The sequence below is a fragment of the Vigna unguiculata genome, chromosome 4 (assembly GCF_037176805.1).
Source record: "Vigna unguiculata cultivar grain cowpea cultivar isolate G323 ecotype 2 chromosome 4, ASM3717680v1, whole genome shotgun sequence".
Classification (NCBI taxonomy): Eukaryota; Viridiplantae; Streptophyta; class Magnoliopsida; order Fabales; family Fabaceae; genus Vigna; species Vigna unguiculata.
Window position 1 is genome coordinate 47,229,236 of NC_140795.1, and position 23,348 is coordinate 47,252,583.

The 23,348-nt window shown below is 29.4% G+C and overlaps 2 protein-coding genes across 2 annotated transcripts; both read right to left on the reverse strand.

Moving 5' to 3' along the window:
• Positions 1-4,467: 4,467 nt before the first annotated feature.
• On the reverse strand, positions 4,468-5,589 carry LOC114182569 (metalloendoproteinase 1-like). The gene has a single exon (XM_028069459.2). The coding sequence runs from the start codon at positions 5,522-5,524 to the stop codon at positions 4,619-4,621; it is 906 nt and encodes a 301-aa protein (XP_027925260.2). The 5' UTR covers positions 5,525-5,589; the 3' UTR covers positions 4,468-4,618.
• Positions 5,590-14,167: 8,578 nt separating this feature from the next.
• Positions 14,168-15,351, reverse strand: LOC114182750 (metalloendoproteinase 1-like). The gene has a single exon (XM_028069680.2). The coding sequence runs from the start codon at positions 15,325-15,327 to the stop codon at positions 14,290-14,292; it is 1,038 nt and encodes a 345-aa protein (XP_027925481.2). The 5' UTR covers positions 15,328-15,351; the 3' UTR covers positions 14,168-14,289.
• Between the last annotated feature and the right edge of the window lie 7,997 nt (positions 15,352-23,348).

A 23,348-nucleotide genomic window follows, 5' to 3' on the forward strand; every position in this document is an offset into this window, starting at 1 on the left:
ACAAACAATGCATAACGAGGTTGAATCAGGAATGAAAGAAATAAATAGCCAGATAATGCGGGACAGATGCGCACTAATACATTTGAGAACAAAACGCACCATGTCATTTTCGCGCAAGAACTCAATGCATAAACCTTACCTCTTGAAGCTCCTCGTTCCTTATTCTCTTCTTCTCTCTGAAATTCCTCTTCTCGTTGCTTCTGTTCGCCTTTTTTTTTTTTCTTCTTGATCTGGATATGAACTATATGTTCAAAAAAATTTTCCTCCCTTTGCTTATGTGTGGAAAGTTGCCATTTAGCCATAGCATATTTTGCATGGCAGAGTCAAGTCAAATGACTTTCATTATTATTTTTTATTTTATATATTTCTTTAAGAGCAGAAAAAAAACAAAATGATTGAAAATAAAATAAAACTTGAAATTAAAATAAGATAAAGTAAGATAAGGAAAAATAGCATAAAAATAAAACAAAACAAAATAAATAAAAAGTAAGACAAAAAATAAAAAGAAAAGGAGTATATATATACACGTCCAAATTAATGTTGACCCTCCTTTTTTTTTATAATGTTTTTTCCTTTTTTATTTTTTAAATTAATTTCTTAGTTAATTGTTTTTATTAACCGGACAAAATTGAGTGTTGACAATGTGTATATGGGATTGTGAATATATACTTGATTATATGGATGAAATCTTTTGTGCTCTAGCTTACCCTACTTTCGTTGTTGTGTGTTCTGCTATGTGGTACTCTCTTTTGTGATGATCATCAACTTATTGGTGTGAGCAAATGCGAGGAACACCCATGGGCAACAGGAAGGTGATAGTTTCGGTGCATATTCCGCGTAGACTGGACCTTATTTCTCGATGGGCTTTTCTTTAGGGTTATGGCCCATGTATTGTTTTCTACTTATTACTCTACTTCATCAGTTAGACTTTTCAACTATTTTCTGTTGGCATCGTGGTGTGCCTAGTTTTGTAAGGGTGGCGTTAAGGACCTCCAGGACTGCGTTGTTATACTATTTATGTGTAGCGTTTCTTTAATTACGCTTATTAATTAAATGGGATGTTACAGACAGTGTACTGAAATTTGGTAAAGTGATTTTTGTCTAGATTTCAGGACGTACTTAAATTCTGAAAAAGAGGTGTGTCATTCGTAGCATAGGACATGTCGATTATGTATTATACATAAATGAAGCTTATTAGTAACTAATTATGGAAGTAGAAGAGTAGATATGCATTGCGTCATAATCTATCAACCTGCTTGATCATGGAACATGGGGTTCTAACATCATTATTAAATTTCATGTTAAAGAAGTTGTTGGATTTCTAGATTGAAATTTTCTTCTCTTTACCCTTAAAGTTGTAGTTGGATGGAAAAGGATAATTCATTTATTTAGAAATTTTAAATTTTTTTCAAAGTAAAATAATTTGTTTAGATAAAGAAATTAAAAAAAATTGAAATTGAAAGATTTTAAGAAAGTATTTTAAATAACTAAAATAACTGAATTTGAAACTCAATAAAGAAAATTAAAGAAAATTGAAATTTCATAAGGTGTGAAATTCCTTGATGGTTAGGATGAAAACTTATAAAAGTCCAACAAGTCGACTAATATTGACATTCAACTTCGAAGGTGGAGGTTAGTTGCATTGGGTTGAAGTTGATATTAGGTCGAGCTGAATATCAAGTCGAGTTAGACTAGGCCAAGGTTCTAGTCAGGTCGGCCCGAGATGAGGGTTGAGTCGAGTTAACCTCGGTTGAACGTCTCGGATGAGTCAGATGGGGCCGAACCTCAAGCTGAGTCGACTCGAGTCGAACGTTGAGTCAAGACAAATCGAACCAAAGATCGAGGCGAGTCAGCCCGGGTCAAAGGTCATGTTGAGTCGGTCAAAGTTGAAGGTCAAGCCGATTCAGCCTAAGTCGAAGGTTAAGTCAAGTGAGTCTGGACTGAAGGTCTAGCCGAGTCAGCCCGAGCTAAAGGTTGGGCCGAGCCGACCAAGACGAAAGTCGAGTTGAGTTTGTCTTGACTAAAGGTCGAGACAAGTGGGAGGCCGAAGATCAAGACAAGCTGGTATGGGCTGAAGGTCGAGACGAGTTGGCTTAGACCAAAGGTCAAGACGAGTCAACTCAAAGTAAAACATATACTTTGTTACCTTAATAGTAGTATGAATATGGGCTTATTTATCCAAATGATTCAAAATCAAATCTAATGAGTTATGCAAAGGTTATTTATCAGATCCTCATAATGCTCGATCACAAACAAGATATTTGTTCACATGTGGTGGCACAACGATTTTATAGCAGTCCGTGAAACAAACCATAACACCAATATCATCAAATCATATAAAAATTTAGCATTACATTAGGCAAGTCGTGAATGTGTTTAGTTAAAGTTTATAATTCAATATGTGCGAAAAACTTGTGGTCTATGTATCCTCGGAAAAAATGAAATCAACAACCATACATGAAGATAATAGTGTATACATTGCTCAATTGAAAGAAAGATATATTTAAGGAGACAAAACAAAACATATTCTTCTAAAATTCCTTTTCACACATGATCTTCAAAAAAATGGTTATACAGAAATCCAAAAGATTCCTTCGCGTGAAAATTTGGTAGATTTATTTACAAAGTCATTGTTAAGAAGAACTTTTGAGCAATATGTTCTTTTAATGATGTGAGTTTAAAAGAGGGGGAAAATAGAATATGTGAATATATGATGAACAATGTTGTATTGAATAAATAATTATATACTCTTATGATTTAATAGTCGCACATTGATTTGATAGACTTACTCATATGATTGATTTATTTTGTTACAATCACTCATATGATTGATTACATTTTATGATATTTAAGTATTTGTATTAACTATTTGATAAATTTAAATATTTGTATTAATTATATGATTTGTATTATTTTTGTGTTATATTTTTTATTTATAAATGAAGTTTTTATATTAATAATAAGACACACAGAAAGTTATCAACTTTATTTTGTAACAAATTTGATATTTCGGTAAACTTACTAATTAGTTAATGATATTAGAATTTAGGTTTAATTAGTGATTTAGTCCTCTAATTTGTTATTTGGTTCATTTTGGTCCTTTTATTATTTTTGGATTTAATTTAGTCCTCCAATTTTTTTAAAAGATACAATTTGGTCCCCTTATTATTTTTTATTCAATTTAGTCATCTCTACTTTAAATGATCTAATTTTATGCTCTCCAATTTAAGACTAAATTAGTAATTAAACTTAATTATAATATATATATATATATATATATATATATATATTAAAATAGTTTTTTTTTTATAATTTATGTATCAAATCACTCTACCTAAATACTCAAATTATTTAATTTTTTACTCATCCTATATACTTAATTTTTTTTATATTTAGGTAGAATGATTTGATATATAAATTCTAAAATATTATTTTAACATGTATATATATAAGTTGTAACTAAGTTTAATTATTAATTTAGTCTTAAATTGAAAAATATAAAATTTGATGATCTAAAAACAAGATTAAATTGAATAAAAAATAATAAAAAAATCAAAATTAAACATTTTTTAAAAATTAAAAAATTAAATTGAACTAAAAAATAATAAAATGATCATAATAAACTAAAATAATAAATTAGAAAATTAATTAAATAATTAAGATAGAATTTAATTTATACAGGAGGTAAGTTTCCTTTTTGTTACGGACTGATGAACGCGGCAAAGTTTGTTATATTTGTTAGTTGTAGTTTCAAGTACAAGTTTGACCTAACTATTAATTAAATGTTTTGAAATTTTGACAGGAAACTTTATTTGGTCCAGGGGATATTAAAAAGAAAAATCAATTACTGCATTAAGATTTCGCACGCCAATCAAAGAGGACAGTTTAGCTTTGTTACTTTTTTATTTTTTATATTCATGATGACTTATTGATGGGTTTTTCTACGAGATTTATATCCAATTTATATAAAAAATTAATATTATTTCTAATTCAAAATCGTAAAATAAAAAATTTATTAATTTTTTAATGATTTTTTTTATTTTTGTTAAGAACAATGATATTTTGATTACTATATTTTGACAATTTTCTCTTACAACATGTGTTATTTTTTAAGTAGTTTTGAAATTGAGAATAAGAAAATAGAAAAATAGAAAATCATTTAGAAAATACCTAATAAGATTGTAAGAGAAAGTTTTCAAAATTTAGTAATCAAAAAATCATTTTTCTTTTGTTAAAGTTAAGAATTAGATTCGTATTTAATCAATTATTTACTTGGTAAATCTATTATTACAAGAAAATTTTGAGAATTTAGATTTTTTTGTTGGTTTTTTCTATACTATTTCTATATTGTACATTGAATATCATTAATTTCAACATTTTAAAATATATTTAAAATATCAGTATAGTATTTTTTTAATGTTCGGTAAAAAATAACATAAAAAAAAAATTAATAGAGAATTTGAACTCTGATGACAAGTGTACATGGTGGCTTATTTAATTGTTGCCTAATAGTAGTACATGAAACTGGTTTCAGCCTCTACGAAATGAATTACATGACACACATTGGCCAAACACATGCTACACTTGACGATTATTCGATGCTTATATTCTCAAGATTCTAGTTCGGAAACCCATATAGATTGTTTAAACCATCTTTATCATCTTGTGCTAGATTCCTTCGTACCCCTGTATATGTTGGTGCCATAACCGCGTTAGAATCATTACTGTGTCCAAGCCCCAGAAGGTGACCAAGCTCGTGCAGAACAACGCTTAGAAGATCAATAAACTCTCCAGCCCCTGTAGTGCTCCACCTTTCAGATGCATCGAAGTGTGCTCTTCCATCTTCTGGAGCATAAGCGTGAGCCAGAACCATACCTGGCCCATCAAATGGGGCAAAATCACCGTGGAACCAATAGTAGAAGCCAGAGACAATGTCAGTTCGACCAGTGCGTTCAGTGAACGTGAAATTGTTGTCATTTCCCCACGTCTGAAAGGCATTACTCATTGCTTCTCTCAAATCGTTCCGGGTCACGGAAACTCCTCGAGGGTTTTGAGTCACTCGGTAGGTTAAGTTAAACCTGCTCCATTTTGGGTTCCCTGGGAAGTACTCGTAGTTTTGGGGAGCTGGTGATGATAAACCGTTAGGATTATTAGGGTTAGGGTTAGGGTTAGGAGTGGCTGTGATATCAGGTAATCCACAACGTGGCAGGCTCATGGTTCTGATGGTTTCATCATCCACCACGCCACTGGTCTGCAAGTGATGGAATGCCTGGTAATGTTTCAGAGCAGATTCAACGTTTTCGTCGAAGTTGTTGTCGGAAGAAGATTGTTCGTTTACTTGGTAGCCTAAAGTTTTGAGGTAGCTTCTGAGTGTGCCTACGCCATTCGCGTTTTGTCCCCTGCGAATGCCCCTCAGGCTTTCGAGAGTTCTGAGAAATGGAACTGCAGAGTTAACAGAGGGAAAAGGATTCACCGCACAGAGTACGAGGAACAAGATTAAAGGTTTTAGAATGTCAAGAGACATGGTTGAAAAAAAAAATGGAATTAGGGTTTTTGGTTTTGTAAAGATTTGATGTGTATTTTGGTGCATGGAGGATGCATGGCAATTTATAGAAGGAAGGGAGTTGGGATATTTTAATTGGTGCGGTCAAATGCATATTAGAGAAGATTTTTTTATGTAAAAATTGAATGTACCTTAATCACTGTGTAAATTCAAAAGTCTAATAATCTTTTAATACCTTGGGTAATACCTAACAAAATATCGGCTACATCTAAGACAATTTGATATATATAGAGGGTTGAATTAGAGATGTAGATTAAACTTCAGAATTTTATAAACATCTAGTTACAAGTTTTACGAATTGAAAAATGTTTTGAATTAACATCTCTACAATTTTAAAAAATTGTATATAAAATAATTTAGGATTAATTATATTTGTACTTCTTAAACTATTTTTGATTTTAGTCTTTTTTTAAGATTATTCTAATCTGGTTTTATTCTTTTAAAATTCATAGAATTAGTCCTTAATAGATAATGGTGTTAATGTTTTTTTGACATGGTAAACGAAGTATCATGAGAGTTATTGACATGGATTAGAACTCGCGAGCTAACCTGACCCATTATGGGTTCAGGCTAGATTGGGTTGAAATTTTTTTGCAAATTTCAGTAGAGTATAATTTTTGACTCGACCCACCTAAAATCCAGTTCACTCAAGTTGAATCCATGGTGAGCCAAGTTGGCTCACCAACTCGCAAATAAAGGGTCACACAAATTTTTTTATTATATTGGGTTTTGCATTTGGATTGGGTTAAGTTGTTTTTGTAGCCAACACGTTGATAATTTTTATTTTTGTAATTTTGGTTTGTATTTGGAGTTTAACATCCTTTTGAATTGTATTTGGATTGTATTGAAGTTCATTTAAATTTTAATTATAATTGTAATTTAGTTTTTTTTATAATGAAGAAAAAAAATTATATATTTTTTTCAATGAAGTGAGTCACTGAGCCCTCGTTTAACCCACCAACCCGTAGTGGGACAAACCGAATTCAAATTTTTTTAACTCGTTAATAAGTGAACCAAATTGAGTTGACTCTAAGTGACCAATCTTTGGTAAGTTGAACCATGTTACCCATTATGACAACTATGATCATAACATGGTAAAATATTTACTTTAAAGAATAAAACTAATTTTTCATTTTATCATCTCCTTTATTTTATATATATAATGGACATCTTCATTCTCCAAAAACACAAAGCCACAAGCAATACACACAACCCCTTTTCCGTTTCCACCTAACATTTATTCTCCGTTATCAACCTCACATCAAGACAATACTTAACCCAATAATTTATCACCTTTATCAAACATGAGAGTTGAGCAAAAATTACTATATATCAAGAACAAAAATTAAGTATTGTTTCAATTTAGACGATAAAATTAAGTGAATTTTAACCATTACTAAAAAAAATACATATTTCCTGCCCATTTTCTTTTGAAATTTTTTTTCTAAAGAAATACTTGCAAATTTTGTTAAAAATAATGGTTTGCAAGAATTTGCTACCAACGTTTTTACCAAATATTTTGTAAAAACATTTTTTCATAGAAAATTTTGTAGGAAATACTTGCGACTTTTATAATTTAAAAAAAAATTATTCACAAAAATATTATCTATCAATTAAGATTCGTAGGAAAAATAGTAAAAAAAATATTTTCTTGCTAAATTTTATAACAAATTTACAAGAAAAATCTCATTAATTATGAAAATTTTTAATAATAAACAAAGTTCTAACAAATTCATATATATATAATTTATAATTTAAAAATTATTAGTAACTAAACTAATTTCAAAAAATTATAATTGATCTCTAAATTAGTAACTAAAGTTTCTATTATGAATTGGTCTTAAAATTGCCAGTAACATTAGTTACCTAGGTTTTGGTTACCAAAAAAATTGGTTTCTAGATTGGTCTCTAATCTAGTGACTAATGTTATTGACCAATTTAGATATCAATTCATAATAGAAACTATTTTAGTTACAAATTTAGAAACCAATTATAATTTTTTGAAACTAGTTTAATTACTAATAATTTTTTAGTTTATAAATTAGTCACTATAGTGACTAATTATTTTTTGTCACTAAATTTAGTTATTAGTTAAGATTTTTCTTATAGTAGATGAAGTGTAATTTTTATCATAAATTTGGTATGGTTATTTGCTTTGCATTATTTTATTTTATTTCTTTTAATAAATTTTTTTGTGATAGGAAATGATAGTTGGACGTTAGAATAATACCAAACATAATCTTAATTGGAATTCAACTAGCTTATTTTTAATCTTAACATTTCATTAATGTTGAAATTAATTACATAATAAGTGCTCTTAATTATTTCTAGGAAATCCTTAACATCTTTTTTGACAATTTTTTCTTTTCTCTCCATTAATATATATTTAATGATTATTTGAATCTGAGAAAAAGTAAAATGAAAATCTTTCTTACCGATCACTAAATATATATATATATATATATATATATATATATATATATATATATATATATATATTATTGTTTATTGTAATTAATTACAGAAAAACACATGTTTACATTTTTATTACATTAAAATTATAATTTTATTATTTTTATAATTATAAAAATTGTATCATTGATTTGTATTGTAATCAGGTTTGTTGTATTTAAAATATGTTAATTATATAAATATTTTATAAGTCTTTAATTCGTTCATTAACATTTATTAAATAAATTAAAATTATTAGTATTATTATTATACTTATATGTGAAATTTTTCTTAATAGTTATTATAACATAAGTTTTAATATATTATTATATCTTTTTATCTTTTAAATAATATAATATAAAATTAAATCTTTTAAATTAATTTTAACTTAATTTTAATTTAAAAAAACAAACTGATGAATTACTTTCACTCATTACTCGTTTAAAATGTGAAATTGATGGATAAAGGAAAAAAAAAAGTCAAAATCAAAATAGTCTAACATGTTTGGTACACTCTATATTTTCTTTTTTATTGTTTATGAATATTTATTTTACTCGCGAGTATTTAAGAAATTAAAATATTTAACATATATTTTAATTATAAATTCAAATAAAGTATTTATATTTATAAATTTCAAAACGAATCATTTAAATAATGTTAAATGACAATTTATAAGAAAATAATTTTTTTTAAATCAATTGATAAAAAATAACCCATTTAAAATCAATTTGTTGAAATTTTAATCATGCTTTTTATTTTTAATTTAAATTTGGTTATAACAAGTAAGAGTATCCACGGGTACGAATACTATGATACTTGTACCTGTCTCGTTAACATGTGAGTATAAAAAAAAATACTTGTATCCGTTATCCACGAGTATCCATTTATAATATTCGTTTTCTACTCATTGCGGGTTTTATCCGCAAATACATATTTTTTGACATCCCTATCTACCACAATTTATATACATAATATAATACAGTGATATTAATTTTAATATATTTATAAAATTGTAACCACATATTTCTTATAAGATTATCAAATATATAATATAAAAATACAAAATAAATATTTTAAATTTCATGGTTAAATACCGATTTGGTCTTAATATTAGTCAATTTTATCCTTTTTTGCTAACTCTGATTAAATCATTAATGGATGATGAGCAATGACTATCACGTATCATTTCGTAGTTTTTTATTTTATTTTAAAAAAAAAGTCGATGTGTCAGGATTAATTTTTTATATTGAATTTGATTCTGATATTCATTATTTTTGTTCAATTTATATATATATATTTTTAAATTGAACAATTTTATCCCTCTTCAAATTGAGAACAAATTTAAATTTTATATAAATATTATAGTGATATTTTTTAATTAAAATTTATATTTTTATTAAATATTTTTTTGGTTTAGGGTTACAGTTGGTCTAAAATTATTACTTTATTTGATTTTTAACCTATTAAAATTAAACTAACTCTAACTCTAAATTAAAAAAAATTAAAAAAATATGAATTTTAATAAAAGTATCAATAAAATATTTATATAAAAATTAAATTTAATTCCAATTTGGAGAGAAATAAAATTGTTCAATTTAAAAAAAATATACTCAATTGAAAAAATAATAATAAATATCATAACAAAATTGAATATAAAAAGCTGACACGATACTAATTTGACATGTGTATATTCTTTTAAAATAAAAAATAATTAAAATAATTAAAAGTAATTAAAAAAACACTAAATAAAACTCCGAAATAATGAGCTGTAGTCATTCTTCAGAGTGTCTGTTAATTATTTGGACGGTATTAAAAAAAAACTAAATTGAAATTCACAAATATTAAGAACAAATTAAAAAAAATATATATATTATAACCAAATTAAAAAATCTGAACAAAAATTAAAACAAAATCGGTATCTAAGTCTAAATTTTATTACCACATATAAAAGCAAGTCCCGTCCTCAAGATAATTGTGTTCTCAGGGACCTAAAGAAATTATCCGAATAAAAATCAAGTCTTTCACTAGGTCATAATATAATGATCAAACTATCAATTTAATACAACAAACACAAAATTAATAATATATACAATATTTCATAAATAATAAGAAATAAATATAAAAAAAAATATTATTATGTAGCAAAGAATAAAAAAGTTAATTTTCATTTTTGTGCCTTTTAGGGACCAAATTAAAATGTATTATTATATCTCTTTAGCCCTGAGGCTTCAGCTGCCATCTGTAACTTTGTTTACACTAATATTGTGTGTAGATGTAAATCTTATTCCCAAAACGATAATTTGTAATGAGCAAAATTTGAATAAGTGTCCATCGATATGTAGAAAAACTTAAAAGTGTAAGCGGCACACATAATTAAGATAATTGGTTTTGAAAATCGATTAGTCAGAAAATTGGCGATGGGATTGTTGACTAAGATTCATATTCCAGTAAAAAGTTGGATGTTTTAAATCGGACAACAAATATACAGAGTGAATAACCTCAGAGTTATCACTTTCTCATACATTTAAATCAGTAGTATAATTATCAATTTGGATATGGGTTAATTATGTTTTTCGTCCTTCAAGTATTATGTGATTTTGTTTTTAGTCCCCCAATTAACGTTTGTTCTAATTTGGTCCCTCATGTTTTGAAACGATTGAAAATAGTCCTTCTTTTTGGACGCCGTTAGTTTTGTTTGACACCTGACAAACGGAGTGCCACGTATTGATCCCGTTTTAAGCTGTGTAAGTGGACTGTGTTTCTGCACGTGCTAATTAAAGAGAATGACATCCAAATAAAAGAGGGGTTGGGAGAGTTTGAAACCCTAAAATTGAAATTTGAGAATTGGAGCTTCGAGAAAGTGAGGAATTGGTGCATATCGTCACTGGGCAGGCAAAGTTTGACATAGTTATTGCGTTCTTCACTGATGAAGAGTGGTAGCAAAGGGTTTCCATGTACGCCGCGGAATACAAATACTGTTATCATTAATCTCAGATTCTGGAAATTTTGCTTAATACCAGATTTAGCATATTGAAACAAAACTCACGCCAATGAAATAATTACATAATGATTTATTGATAAAACAAAGTGGTCTAAATTGTTTTCATTCATAAACAATAAAACATAATCCAACACTAGCTGTCAATTAAGTGTAGCAGACAAGTGGTCCCTAATTGTGAATACAATAATCCAATAGTTCTACAATCCAAAAAGTGGTTAACAGTGAAGAACGCAATAACTATGCCAAACTTTGCCTGTCCAGTGACGATATGCACCAATTCCTCACTTTCTCGAAGCCCCAATTCTCAAATTTCAATTTTAGGGTTTCAAACTCTCCCAACCCCTCTTTTATTTGGATGTCATTCTCTTTAATTAGCACGTGCAGAAACACAGTCCACTTACACAGCTTAAAACGGGATCAATACGTGGCACTCCGTTTGTCAGGTGTCAAACAAAACTAACGGCGTCCAAAAAGGAGGACTATTTTCAATCGTTTCAAAACATGAGGGACCAAATTGGAGCAAACGTTTGTTGGGGGACTAAAAACAAAATCGCATAATACTTGAGGGACGAAAAACATAATTAACCCTTTTGGTATTAATCGATTTTGCCTTAACACCTAAAACATGACTTCACGTAGACTTTTCACGAAAAAAGCTTTTCATAACATAATTCCAGTAGGAATAATTTTTATCATCCAATTACATACTAATAGACTGAAGATAATTATCTTTATGAGTCGCTATAACAAATTGAATACAAAACAAAATTATGAACCACATGCTAAAAGCAATGAATAAAACATAATACAAACCCAATATTAAAAGAAGATTGCAAATACCTTAAAATGACATAAAGAACATGGTGCAGAAGCTCCAAAAAATGCCTTAGAGCAAAAAACGAAATTGCAATTGGGTGAAACAAAATCTGCAAAAAACTAACAAAACCTAGTGAAACACTTGAAAATTTGTGAATAAAGCTTAGGGTTTAAAATTTAGAAAAGAGGAACTACTACAAGAATCTATTCTCAACCATTCATCGTTTGAGACTCTAATACCATGTAGAAAAAAAAAATATTTGAAGAAGGAGGTTGTTTATTATTGATTGTTTAGAAAATGTTATAATATGTGTTATAATATATACAAAGCTAACCTTGGAAACCACAAATACATGGACTATAACATGACTTATGCTAACATAATCAATTATTATAAGTGGATAATTCACTATTGTTACCAATAAATAATTATGATTTGATTGACACATTTTATTTTAAAAGATCGCTTTTATTGATAATTGAATAGTCTTTCTAATAATTGATTATGTCTCTATAATCAAGTTTTAAAAATCAATACATGTAAGTAATTCTTTTTTTAAGTAGAAAAAGTTACATCCTATCTATCACATTGTATAATTGATTATCGTTTTTGAAGGCCAAAATCTTTTTTGCGTAAATAATCAATTAAGCAGTGGCATAATCAAATATATTGTTTCACTTGTGTTTACAAAAACCACTACAAGAAAAAATAGTGTTAAATTTTGTTGATGAAACAAAATTTTGGACGAAAAAGTGATGACAAAAACTCATCCGCGAAATGCTGGTTGATAAATTTTATCCTAATAATAATTATTGTGATTTAATTCAATTACGAGATATATTTTGTCAGATTTTGGCGAGAAATTTGACGCTTATTTTACCAACAAATTTTCAACAAATTTTAGAAAAATTCAATTATTAACAAATCTACCAACGAATTAAAAAAATAATTACCCATAAATTTACTGTAAAATGGTCATGGCCAAAAGACGAAAACTTTGACACTTATTTTATTAATAAAATTAGCGATGGATTATTAAAATACCCAATAACCAATAGATTTTGCCGACAAATCTATTACTAGCAAATCCATTACCAATGAATCTGCTACCGATGAATATATCTATTTATATTTATTAGTAATAAAAAATTTAAATTATCAATAAGTCAATTATTGACAAAAATAATAAAAAATCCAATTTATTAACAAATTTTACAAAAAAAAAATCTATTGTTGATGAAAACATTCTTTAGTAATAAAAATTATAAAATCCTACGGTAAAATCCATTTGATCGATGGTTTTTTTTTCATCGGTTAATTTTTATCTGTTTACCATTAATAATTATAAAACTTCTTGGAGTGAAAACCGAAAAACAAAATAAACAATTATTGCTTATATACCACAATTGATTACGTCTTCTATGATACGTTGCCTAAAAATGATTATGAGATATCGTGAAAAGGATGAATTATTCTTACAAGTTATTTCTTACATTAAAAAACCTCTCTAAGCTTTTATCTCGAAAAAGACTCTCTTGTTTAAAAATCATTTGGAAAGATGTATATAGCGAACTTCCTGCTTGATTGCTCATCGTTCCACATATTTATGATTCATTCATATATATATATATATATATATATATATATATATATATATATATATATATATATATATATATATATATATATATATATATATATATAAACTTTTTTTCTTGTAAACTCGTGTTCTACCTTTATTATTTTTTTGGTGTATTTGGTAGTGTGTCTTTCCATCTCATTTTTTTCTCACGAGGGTTGTGTCAAGGAAAGTGTAGGTAATATAAACATTTTCAATATAGTGAAGTGTGGTAATACAAACAATTTCAGAATAGTGAAAATTTTTGATTTCAATCACTTTTTCTAATGTTAAATTATTTTGGCATGATTTCAATCACTTTTAAAAATGTTGATGGTGTTACTCAAATCACCACCAAATCAACAACTAACCAACACACTAACTATACGTATAAAAACTATTCTCCCCACAAATCAACAAATGTAACAACATATATCAATATCAAGTTCTATTTTTTAGGGTTAAATATGTTTTTTGTTCCTCAAGTTTCAGTAAATTTTGAAATTAATCATTCTTTAAAACTTTATGCTAATTTAGTCTTTTATCTTTATGCGTGAATTAGTCCTTCTTAACAAATTTTGTTAAGTTTATTTGACATTTTAAACGCATTTTATAATAATATTTGAGTTAACATTGAAACAAAAATGTGTCAAACGACGTAAACAATTCAAATACTATCATGAAATGCGTTTGAAACGTCTGATGAACTTAACAAAATTTGGTTAAAATGATTAAATTCACGCATTTTTAGAGATGAATGACTAAATTGGTTAAAAATTTTAAAGATGAACTAATTCTAAATTTCACTGAAAGTTGAGGGATAAAAAATATATCTAACCCTATTTTTTATAACCATATAAAGCTGCTATACCATCTTTATCATCTTGACTTAAATATCTCCTCACTCCTTCATAACTAGGGTACATGATTGAGTCCGGAACACTACTATGTCCAAGTCCTAAAAGATGGCCTATTTCATGCAATGCCACACTTTCCAAATCAATTTCTCTACTTCTTGCCCTTGGAGCCACTCTCCTCCGCCAACCCTGACCCCAAACCCACTCCCAACCCGCATCCTCACCCGACCCGATACTTTCACCTCTAGGGTCACTAACCCACGACTCATCAGCGTCAAAGTGTAACCTCCCATCTTGCGGTGCAAAAGTGTGGGCCAAAACCCGACCCGGCCCATCAAACGGGTGCCCATCTCCATGGTCTCGACGGTGGAATCCTATGGCTATGTTAATCGGGTTAGGGTTATAATTAGGGTAGAAGTAAGAACCAAAACTATTCTGAAATGGAATCTCAGTGAATGTGAAGTCACTCACTCTTGACCAACTTCGGAAGGCATTGTTCACTGCATACCTCACAAGATCCATTCTCAACACGTTAGCACTTGACTCAAATCTATAGGTCAGTGCCCTCTTTGACTCGTCCCATCTCGGTGACCCGCGAAAGAAGGTATAGTTTGCGAGAATCGCTAACCCTTTAAGGTTGTCGTCGTCATGTTGTGGGGTGACAACAACATCGGGTACTCCACAACGTGGGAGGCTCATTTTTCTTAGGGTTTCGGCGTCCATGTGACCTGTGGCAGGTAGGTGATGGAACACTTGGTACTGTTTCAGAGCAAGCTCTACGGTTTCGTCGAAGTGGTTGTTGTGTGAATAGTTGTTTAGGTAGCCATATTTGTTGAGGTAGCTCTTGAGTTCGATCGTGCCTCTCACCCTTTGTCCCTTTCTGATGCCCCTTAGATTTCGAAGAGTTCTGATGAATGAATCCTCGGAGGCTTCTGTGGTTCTTGGCTCAACAATTGAAAATGGCTTCGTTACAAAGAAAAGGAAGAAGGAGATTGAAAATGTTAAAAGATTAAGAGCCATGATCAGTGCTACTAAGGAGTTATAGGGTTTTAATGGTTTGTTGAATAGAAAATTGCATGCATATGTGACTATTTATAAATAGGCCTACATATATTCATATTATATATATATATATATATATATATGAATATTATTATTATAATAATATTATGTCACTTCAAAAAACATTTTAAATAATAACAAATTTTAATAATAAAAAAAATATTAATTATTATAGTGACAATTTAAATACAAATTTATAAAATAAAAAAAAAAATGGTTATTACAATAGTTATTATTATAAACTAGTGTAAACACAGGCACTATCGCGCCTGCGTGTACTAATTATATATAGTTATAGATAAAAAATTATAATTAGTTGCTAAATTAATTACTAATTAATTACAAATTAATTTAGAAACTAATTTTTTTGGTAGTTAATGTTTAGTGATCAATTTATAAATTAATTATTTTATTAGCTAAAATTTTGGTAACTAAATTTTGGAGACCAATTATAATTTTGTATTTATAATAGTGACTATTTTAATAATAAATGATTTTTTATTTTATAAATTAGTATCTAAATTAGTCACTATGACTAATATTTTTTTTTTTACTAAAATTGAAAATATTTCTTGTAGTTTATATCTACTTGCTAAATTAGAATGTTTTAGAAATTAAATATATAAATGGTTTAAAAGCATAGACTTATTACTCTTCTATCGCCTATATTAATTAGTCTTTATGACTCTGTATAGAAGACATCATATTATAGCTAGGCTAATTACTAGTAATTAAATATCTACATATATATAGCCCACAATGTATGACTGGATGAAATTTAAAAGAAAAATACTTATCAAGGGTTTTGAGAAATTAGTAATTATATATGAAATTTATTATATAAGAATATATAAGATTGAATATTGATAGAATCTAATAACATTATTGAACTTAGATAAATGATGACAAATATAATCTAACAATACTTATCAAAATTAAGCTCTTTTTTTATGTGTTTATTGTTCAATAATTTGATTTTAAAATTACGAAGTGATAATAATGATACTTTTTATTTCTATTTTTGTGCGAAAACAACTAAAAGTAATTGAATTGTTTATAATATTAAATGTTAACTATCTATAATGTTAGGATGCACTAAAATATTTTTTATTTATATCTATCTATGTCTCTATTTTAAAAGCGCAAATTAAATGGATCAATTTCGGGCAGTTCTTATTAATTGTTATGATCTCTTTTGGGTTTTTAATTACATGAGTTTTTCTCTTTACAAAGATTTTTTTTTTTTCATACAAATACAAAGAATATATCTCAACAAGTAGTCGAAAGTTGATTGCGTAAAAGATTGAAGAATTTCTCAATAATATCTTATGCTTCGTGTACATAAATAAGTATCAAATTCCTCATAGCATGTTTCAAAATTCAATGATCTATAATTATGTTGGACTTTGTTAAGCCAATCAATAAAATTCTTATATTAATAACATACTTAATAAATTTAATTCTTATATTGTTTTATTCATATTCTTTAATTCAATAAAGATAAATTGACATCTAGTGACAAATAAAGTCCATCCACACCAATAAAGGATCTTTAATTGATAGTGCCCACAAATTCGAGCAAAGAATAAACAAAGTCCAATAATAATAAAACCAATGGCAAAAGTTTCTTATTATATATTCACAAAATAGCGTGGTCATGCCAAGATTGAAATAAAAAAAAAAAAAAAACACCGTGAGTTTATTTAATTTAGCCTAATAATCTAAAATCCTTGTAACCTTTCTTTGCCCCTTCTTAAAAGGCACTTAGTGATGATAACATTATGAAAAAGGTTCAACACATATACTTATGTTGGTCCCAACAAACTTATAATGAAGAAACTTTGGGATTAGACCTCCAAATCCACAACCACATGTGTGCAAACACAACAAAAGATGAGCCTAATTAGCTCAAAAATATCTTGCAATTTAAAGAAAAAGATTAATTGTCAAATTAGGTATAGATACATACCAAAGAAATTCTAACCATTTATAGAAAATATCTTCTAAAGTGTGGTAGACATATGCATAAATATTGAAGCCGCCAAATTTGATTGTGGAAAGCTACGTATAACTCTTTCCTATAGCTAGGTTTGCATCCCTCTCTCTACTCAATTTTAAGCTTGTTCATTGAAAAAAAAAAAAACTTTCTTATGAAAATATGATCATCATTGAGAAGTTCATATCTATTGCTATAAATTTTATGTGAATCCAAAAAGGGTTAGAGCTTATAAACCCCCACAAATTAAGTATGCTCATTTGAAAAAAATAAAAGTTTAGGTTTAAAATGATCCATTTGAACCCTTGAGTAACGAACGATGACCGAATGTTAAGACACCACAATTGCATACAACTTTCTGTCTCGAAATTCCAAAATTTGCATTAATCTCAATTTAATTCGAACTACCTGATGCCTAAAGTATCATGCTGAAAAAAAATATCATACTAGTGGCGAAATTTGCTCAATATTTATGGGGTGCCAAAATACACTTAAAATTTATATATTTAATTATGGATCTGTAAGATTATTGTACTCAATAATAATTGAATCAATACTAAAATTTTTGGTTATATTTTGTTTTTAATATAAATAATCATATCGTCAGCAACAAAATTTATCTTCCGTTTTATTTTGCAATCTTATTTTGATAATTTTCACTGTAGAAAATTATCTTTCTAATATAGTTGTAGAAACAAGAAGAGTTAAAATAAGACGAGACAGATTAAAAAATCAATAAAGTAGATGTAATTGACTTCCTATTTTTGTCAAAGATTGATTTTGTCTATTTTCTTCCTCACGGTAGCTTCCATTTTATCACTTTTAAATAATTAATTTATTCTTTTATTTCTTCATCAATATACTTATGTTTTAAAAAAATACTAAATGATAATTTATCATAATCTAAACAAAAATTGCGATACGTAATTAATAAAAGAAAAATATATGATAATCAAGTCACAATTAAAAACCAGTTATTAAAAAACACTTAGTGCATTGCTTTTTCTTCTATATTTATAAAAATGAATATACCAATTGTTCGTAAGATAAAAAATAATATTAATTATTAAACTAATATTTCACTATCAATTGAGAAAAAAAGAATTACTTTTTTCTTCATTAATAGAATAAAGCATACAAAAATGAGAGCACAAAATAATGAATTTGTGTTCAAGTTTCTTTTTTTTCTTCATAAATAAAAGAAAACAAAACAAGTAAAAATCTAAAGTGGGTACAATATGTGAGAAACTCAAAAAATAATGAGAGAAAAAATAAAAAATATCTTAATAAATTTATTTATTTTTTATTAAATTTAATTTTATGCTTTATTATTTATTAACATTAAATGTTATATTTTATAAAATAAATAAAAAGATACCTATTTTAATTTTTATCAATTCTCAATATATATTTTTATTATTTAAAAAATTTCAAAAAATCAAATTTCTTATACATAATTAAAAAAACAAAAAATAAAATAATTTTCAAATAACATTAAAAAAATTTCAAAAAAAAAGTTTTGGGGGGCCACGACTCCCCTGTCTCTTCGTTGGTCCGCCAATGCCAACATACTATGTATCAATAATATATGAATGAAATGTTATCTGTCAATGTGATAAATCACACATAATTGATGTATAGAAAACTTAAAATTTTCAAACTACCACAAAAAAAAATGTTATTTTCAAACTTTCAATTGTTAGTTATTGAAACCAAAGAAAGGTTTCTTGGGTAACGAAGCATACTTAGATGTGTCAATTTGGTCAAAAAAAATAAGTAAGTCATAATTAACTCTTTATTAAGGCTCCTTTGAGGGACTACAAATGAGGGGATTAAAAAAAAGTCATAGTCTCTAAAATTTCCTTTCAAGTGGGTTAGGACCAAGGCAAATTTGGCCCATTAAAATACTTAAACTATAATTCTTTAGAATAATATTTTAACTCTGAGTCAAATATTGAGTCTAGTTGTCTTGGGTCAGTCCAAACCAAAAGTCGAGTCGAGATTGGTCGGGTCGAGCCGATTCTCGAGATGTATGAGCCAGGATCGATTCTCGAACCATGTCAACTTAAACCGAAAGTTTAATAATATATTTAAAAAATAATATATTTTTCATATTTAAAAAGAAAAGTCATGGGCTAACATTGACCCACAAGGCTTTTATGGGCTTTTTGGCCTAATGAGTTTTTTTTTTATTTGGGGGCTTTTTAACTCTGTGAGCTTTTTGTCCTTGTGGGCTTTTTTTTACTTTATGGGCATTTTTGGCCCTCATCCACATAGGTCAAGGCCAAGTCCTGTGAGTTGAGCCAAATTGACAACTCTAAGCATGGTATCATTTTCAATTGGTAGTAAATGACATCATTTCTATAAATACAAATTGCTAATTTAGTTTTCTCGTGCTATATTTATTTTATAAACATGGTATATTGAAGTGTGTTTCCTAAACGTAGTATTTTGTAACGGTGGGCAAAAATCTAATTTTTATTCCAATCAATTTTTTCTATGATCTAATCCATTTAATATTCATTCTATTAAAAATCCAATCCATTTAAAATCCATTTTATTGGATCTCGATATCAATATAATCTACATTTTATATATTTTATGCATTGAATATCCATTCTCGAAATCTAGATTTTCAAAATGGATAATCCAAAATATCCAATCCAAATTTTTACTTTATATTTTTTGTTAGGTTAGGCTAAAGGTTGAGACGGACTAGCCAAAATTTAGTCGTATTTGATTGAGTTGGCGTGACCCTATACAAAATTTGTCCGAATTAGGCCAAATTTTATCAAGTCAGTTCCGATCGAGATTTGACTTAGTCGGTCCTAGACAAAATTTGAAAGTATTCGATTGAGTTCATCCCGACCCAAATTTGACTGCATTGGATTGAGTCGACCTAGACAAAATTTGACCGTATTCGTCCGAAACAACCATGACCAAAATTTGGCTGTAATGATACGTGTGACGTGGAACGTGCGATGTGAGACGTGAGGCGTAGGACATGGGACGTGAGACGTGAGATGTAGGGTGGGACGTGGGACATGGGACGTGGGACGCGGGACGTGGGACGTGGGACATGGGACGTGGGACGCGGGACGTGGAACGTGGAACGTGGGACGTGGGACGTGGAACGTGGGACGTGGGACGTGGGACGTGTGACCTTGGACGTGTGACGTGAGACATGAGACATGAGACATGAGACGTGAGACGTGGGACGTGAGACGTGGGACGTGGGACGTGGGACGTGGGACGTGGGACGTGGGACGTGAGACATGGGACGTGAGACGTGAGACGTGAGAGACATTGGACGTGAGACGTGAGAGACGTTGGACGTGAGATGTGAGACGTGAGACGTGAGACGTGAGACGTGAGACGTGGGACGTGGGACGTGGGACGTAGGACGTGAGACGTGAAACGTGAGACGTAGGATGTGAGACGTGAGACGTGAGAAACGTGCGACGTGTGATGTGAGAGACGTGCGACGTGTGACGTGGGATGTGAGAGATGTGAGACGCGTGAGACGAGAGACGTGAGACGTGAAACGTGAAACGTGCGACGTGCGACCTTCGACGAGAGACGTGAGACTTCCGTAAATACTAAACCTTGAAATTTATATTCATAAACTTTAAAGCTTACAATTTAATTAAAAATTTTAGAAGTTTAATAAAAGAATTGTTAATGTATCTATAAATTTGTACTAACAAATTTAAATTATACTCTTGTAAAAAAATGTATTAATAAAAAGAGATTAAATACATATAAAAGTGAAAGAATAAAAATATGAGGGTAAAAGTAATAATTAATGTTTATTTAACACCTAAAAATAAAAATTATGAGGATAAAAATAATAATTTATATTTATTGAACTCTTAAATGAGCGGATGTAAGTAGAAGATGATCTGAAAAGTTAAACTAAGGATGAGCAAAAAATCTAATTTTCATGATCCAATCTATTTTTGCTATGATCTAATCCATTTAATATTTATTTTATTAAAAATTCAATCCATTTTATTGGATCTGGATATCAATTTGATCTACATTTTATATATTTTATGGATTGTATATCTATACTCTAACTCTAGATTTTCAAAATAAATAATCCAAAATATCCAATCCAAATTTTCAGTTTATATTTTTGGTTAGGTTAGACTAAAGACTGAGACGGACTAGCCCAAATTTAGTCATTTTTGATTGAGGTGACGTGACCTTATTCAAAATTTGGCTGAATTAGACAAAATTATGTCAAATCGGTCCCGATCGAAATTTGGCCGAACTGGTCCTGGACAAAATTTGGAAGTATTCAGTTGAATTTAGCCTAGTTGACTGCATTGGACTGAGTCGACCTAGACAAAATTTGACTGTATTTGGCCGAGACAACCGCGACCAAAATTTGGCTGTATTTAGCCTAGTTGGCTCCAGTCAAAATTCGGTCGAATTCAATCGAGTTGGTCTCGATTGAGATTTGACCGAGTCGGCCCTGACCCAAATTTGGTCGTATTCGGCTGAGACGACCTAGGATGAAATTTGGCTGTATTCAAATGAGTCGGTCACTATCGAAATTTGGCCATATTCAACTAAGTTGGCCACAACTGAAATTTGGCCGAATTCAGTCGAGTCGGCTCCGGTCAAAATTCGGTCGTGTTGGCCTCAACCAAAATTTGACTAAGTTGGTCCTAACCTGAATTTGGTCGTCTTCGGCATAGTCGATCATGACCGAAATGTGGTCATATTTAGGCGAGTTGGCCCTGACCTAAATTTGGTCAAATTCAGTCGAGTTGGTCATGACCAAAATTTAACGAGTCGGCACTAGCCCAAATTTAGCCGTATTCGGTTGAGTAAGTCCTGGACGAAATTTGACTATATTCAACTTAGTCGGCTATGATCGAAAATTGACCATATTCAGTCAAGTCGGTCTCAGTCGACGAATTTAGTGGAGTCAACCCTGACCGAAATTTGACTGATCAGGCCCTGACCCAAATGTGGCCATATTTGGCCAAGTTGGCTCTGGCCAAAATTTGGTTGTATTAGGCAAAATCGGTCATAGCCGAAATTCAGTCGAATCCAGTCAAGTAGATCTTGACTGAAATTTGGTCAAGTTGACCTTGGCCCAAATTTGGTCACATCGTCTCCGACCGAAATTCGTTCGAAAGTCATCCAAATTCATCTCATGCTGAAATTTGGCCTTGTTGGCCTCGACAAAAAATTTGTCAAATTCTATGGTGTCAGCCCTATGGACACAAGTTTTAAAAAATTTAATTTGAATTTATTTTATGAAAAATGGATTTTGGATTTTGAACTTGATCCAAATATTTAGATCTAGATTTAAACTTGATCTAAATATTTGGATCTGGATTTTAAAAAAATCCAATCTACTTTTTTTGAAAAGATGGATTTGAATCGAAAATCTAATCCAATTATTTAGATCCAAAATGGATGTGGATTGGATCATTAAAAATCCAATCCATGATCACCCCTAGTATTCTGTGTGTTTTGAGAAATATGAGAAAGAATAATAAGGTGATTTGAAAAGTACAGTAATGACAGAAGGAAGCATGACGATCGATGGATGGAAAAGAGGAGAAGTCTGGGAGACTTGAAAGAAGAGAGCCTTACATATGATTGGAGGAAAGGAGAGGAATACACGGTGATGCTCGCTCTTAGTGGTGACATTTCTATGTTAGGAGGAAGAGGCTCTAGAATGGAAAACTTATTCACTTCTTGTTGTGTTTATTCATGCCATAAGCAATACAATTTATAGGCTTACAATTTTCGTCCGTTGTACTCCCAACGGCTATAAACGACTAGTACATTAACTACCCAACGGCTAGTGCATTAACTATTCAACGGCTAGTACATTAACCACCCAACGGCTAGTACATTTAAGTTTATTAAAATAAAAACCCAACAAAACTCCCCCGTAAACTTAAATGTTTCTTTTATCCTCCATCCCGATCAGTTTCCTGCAGTTATTGAACAACAC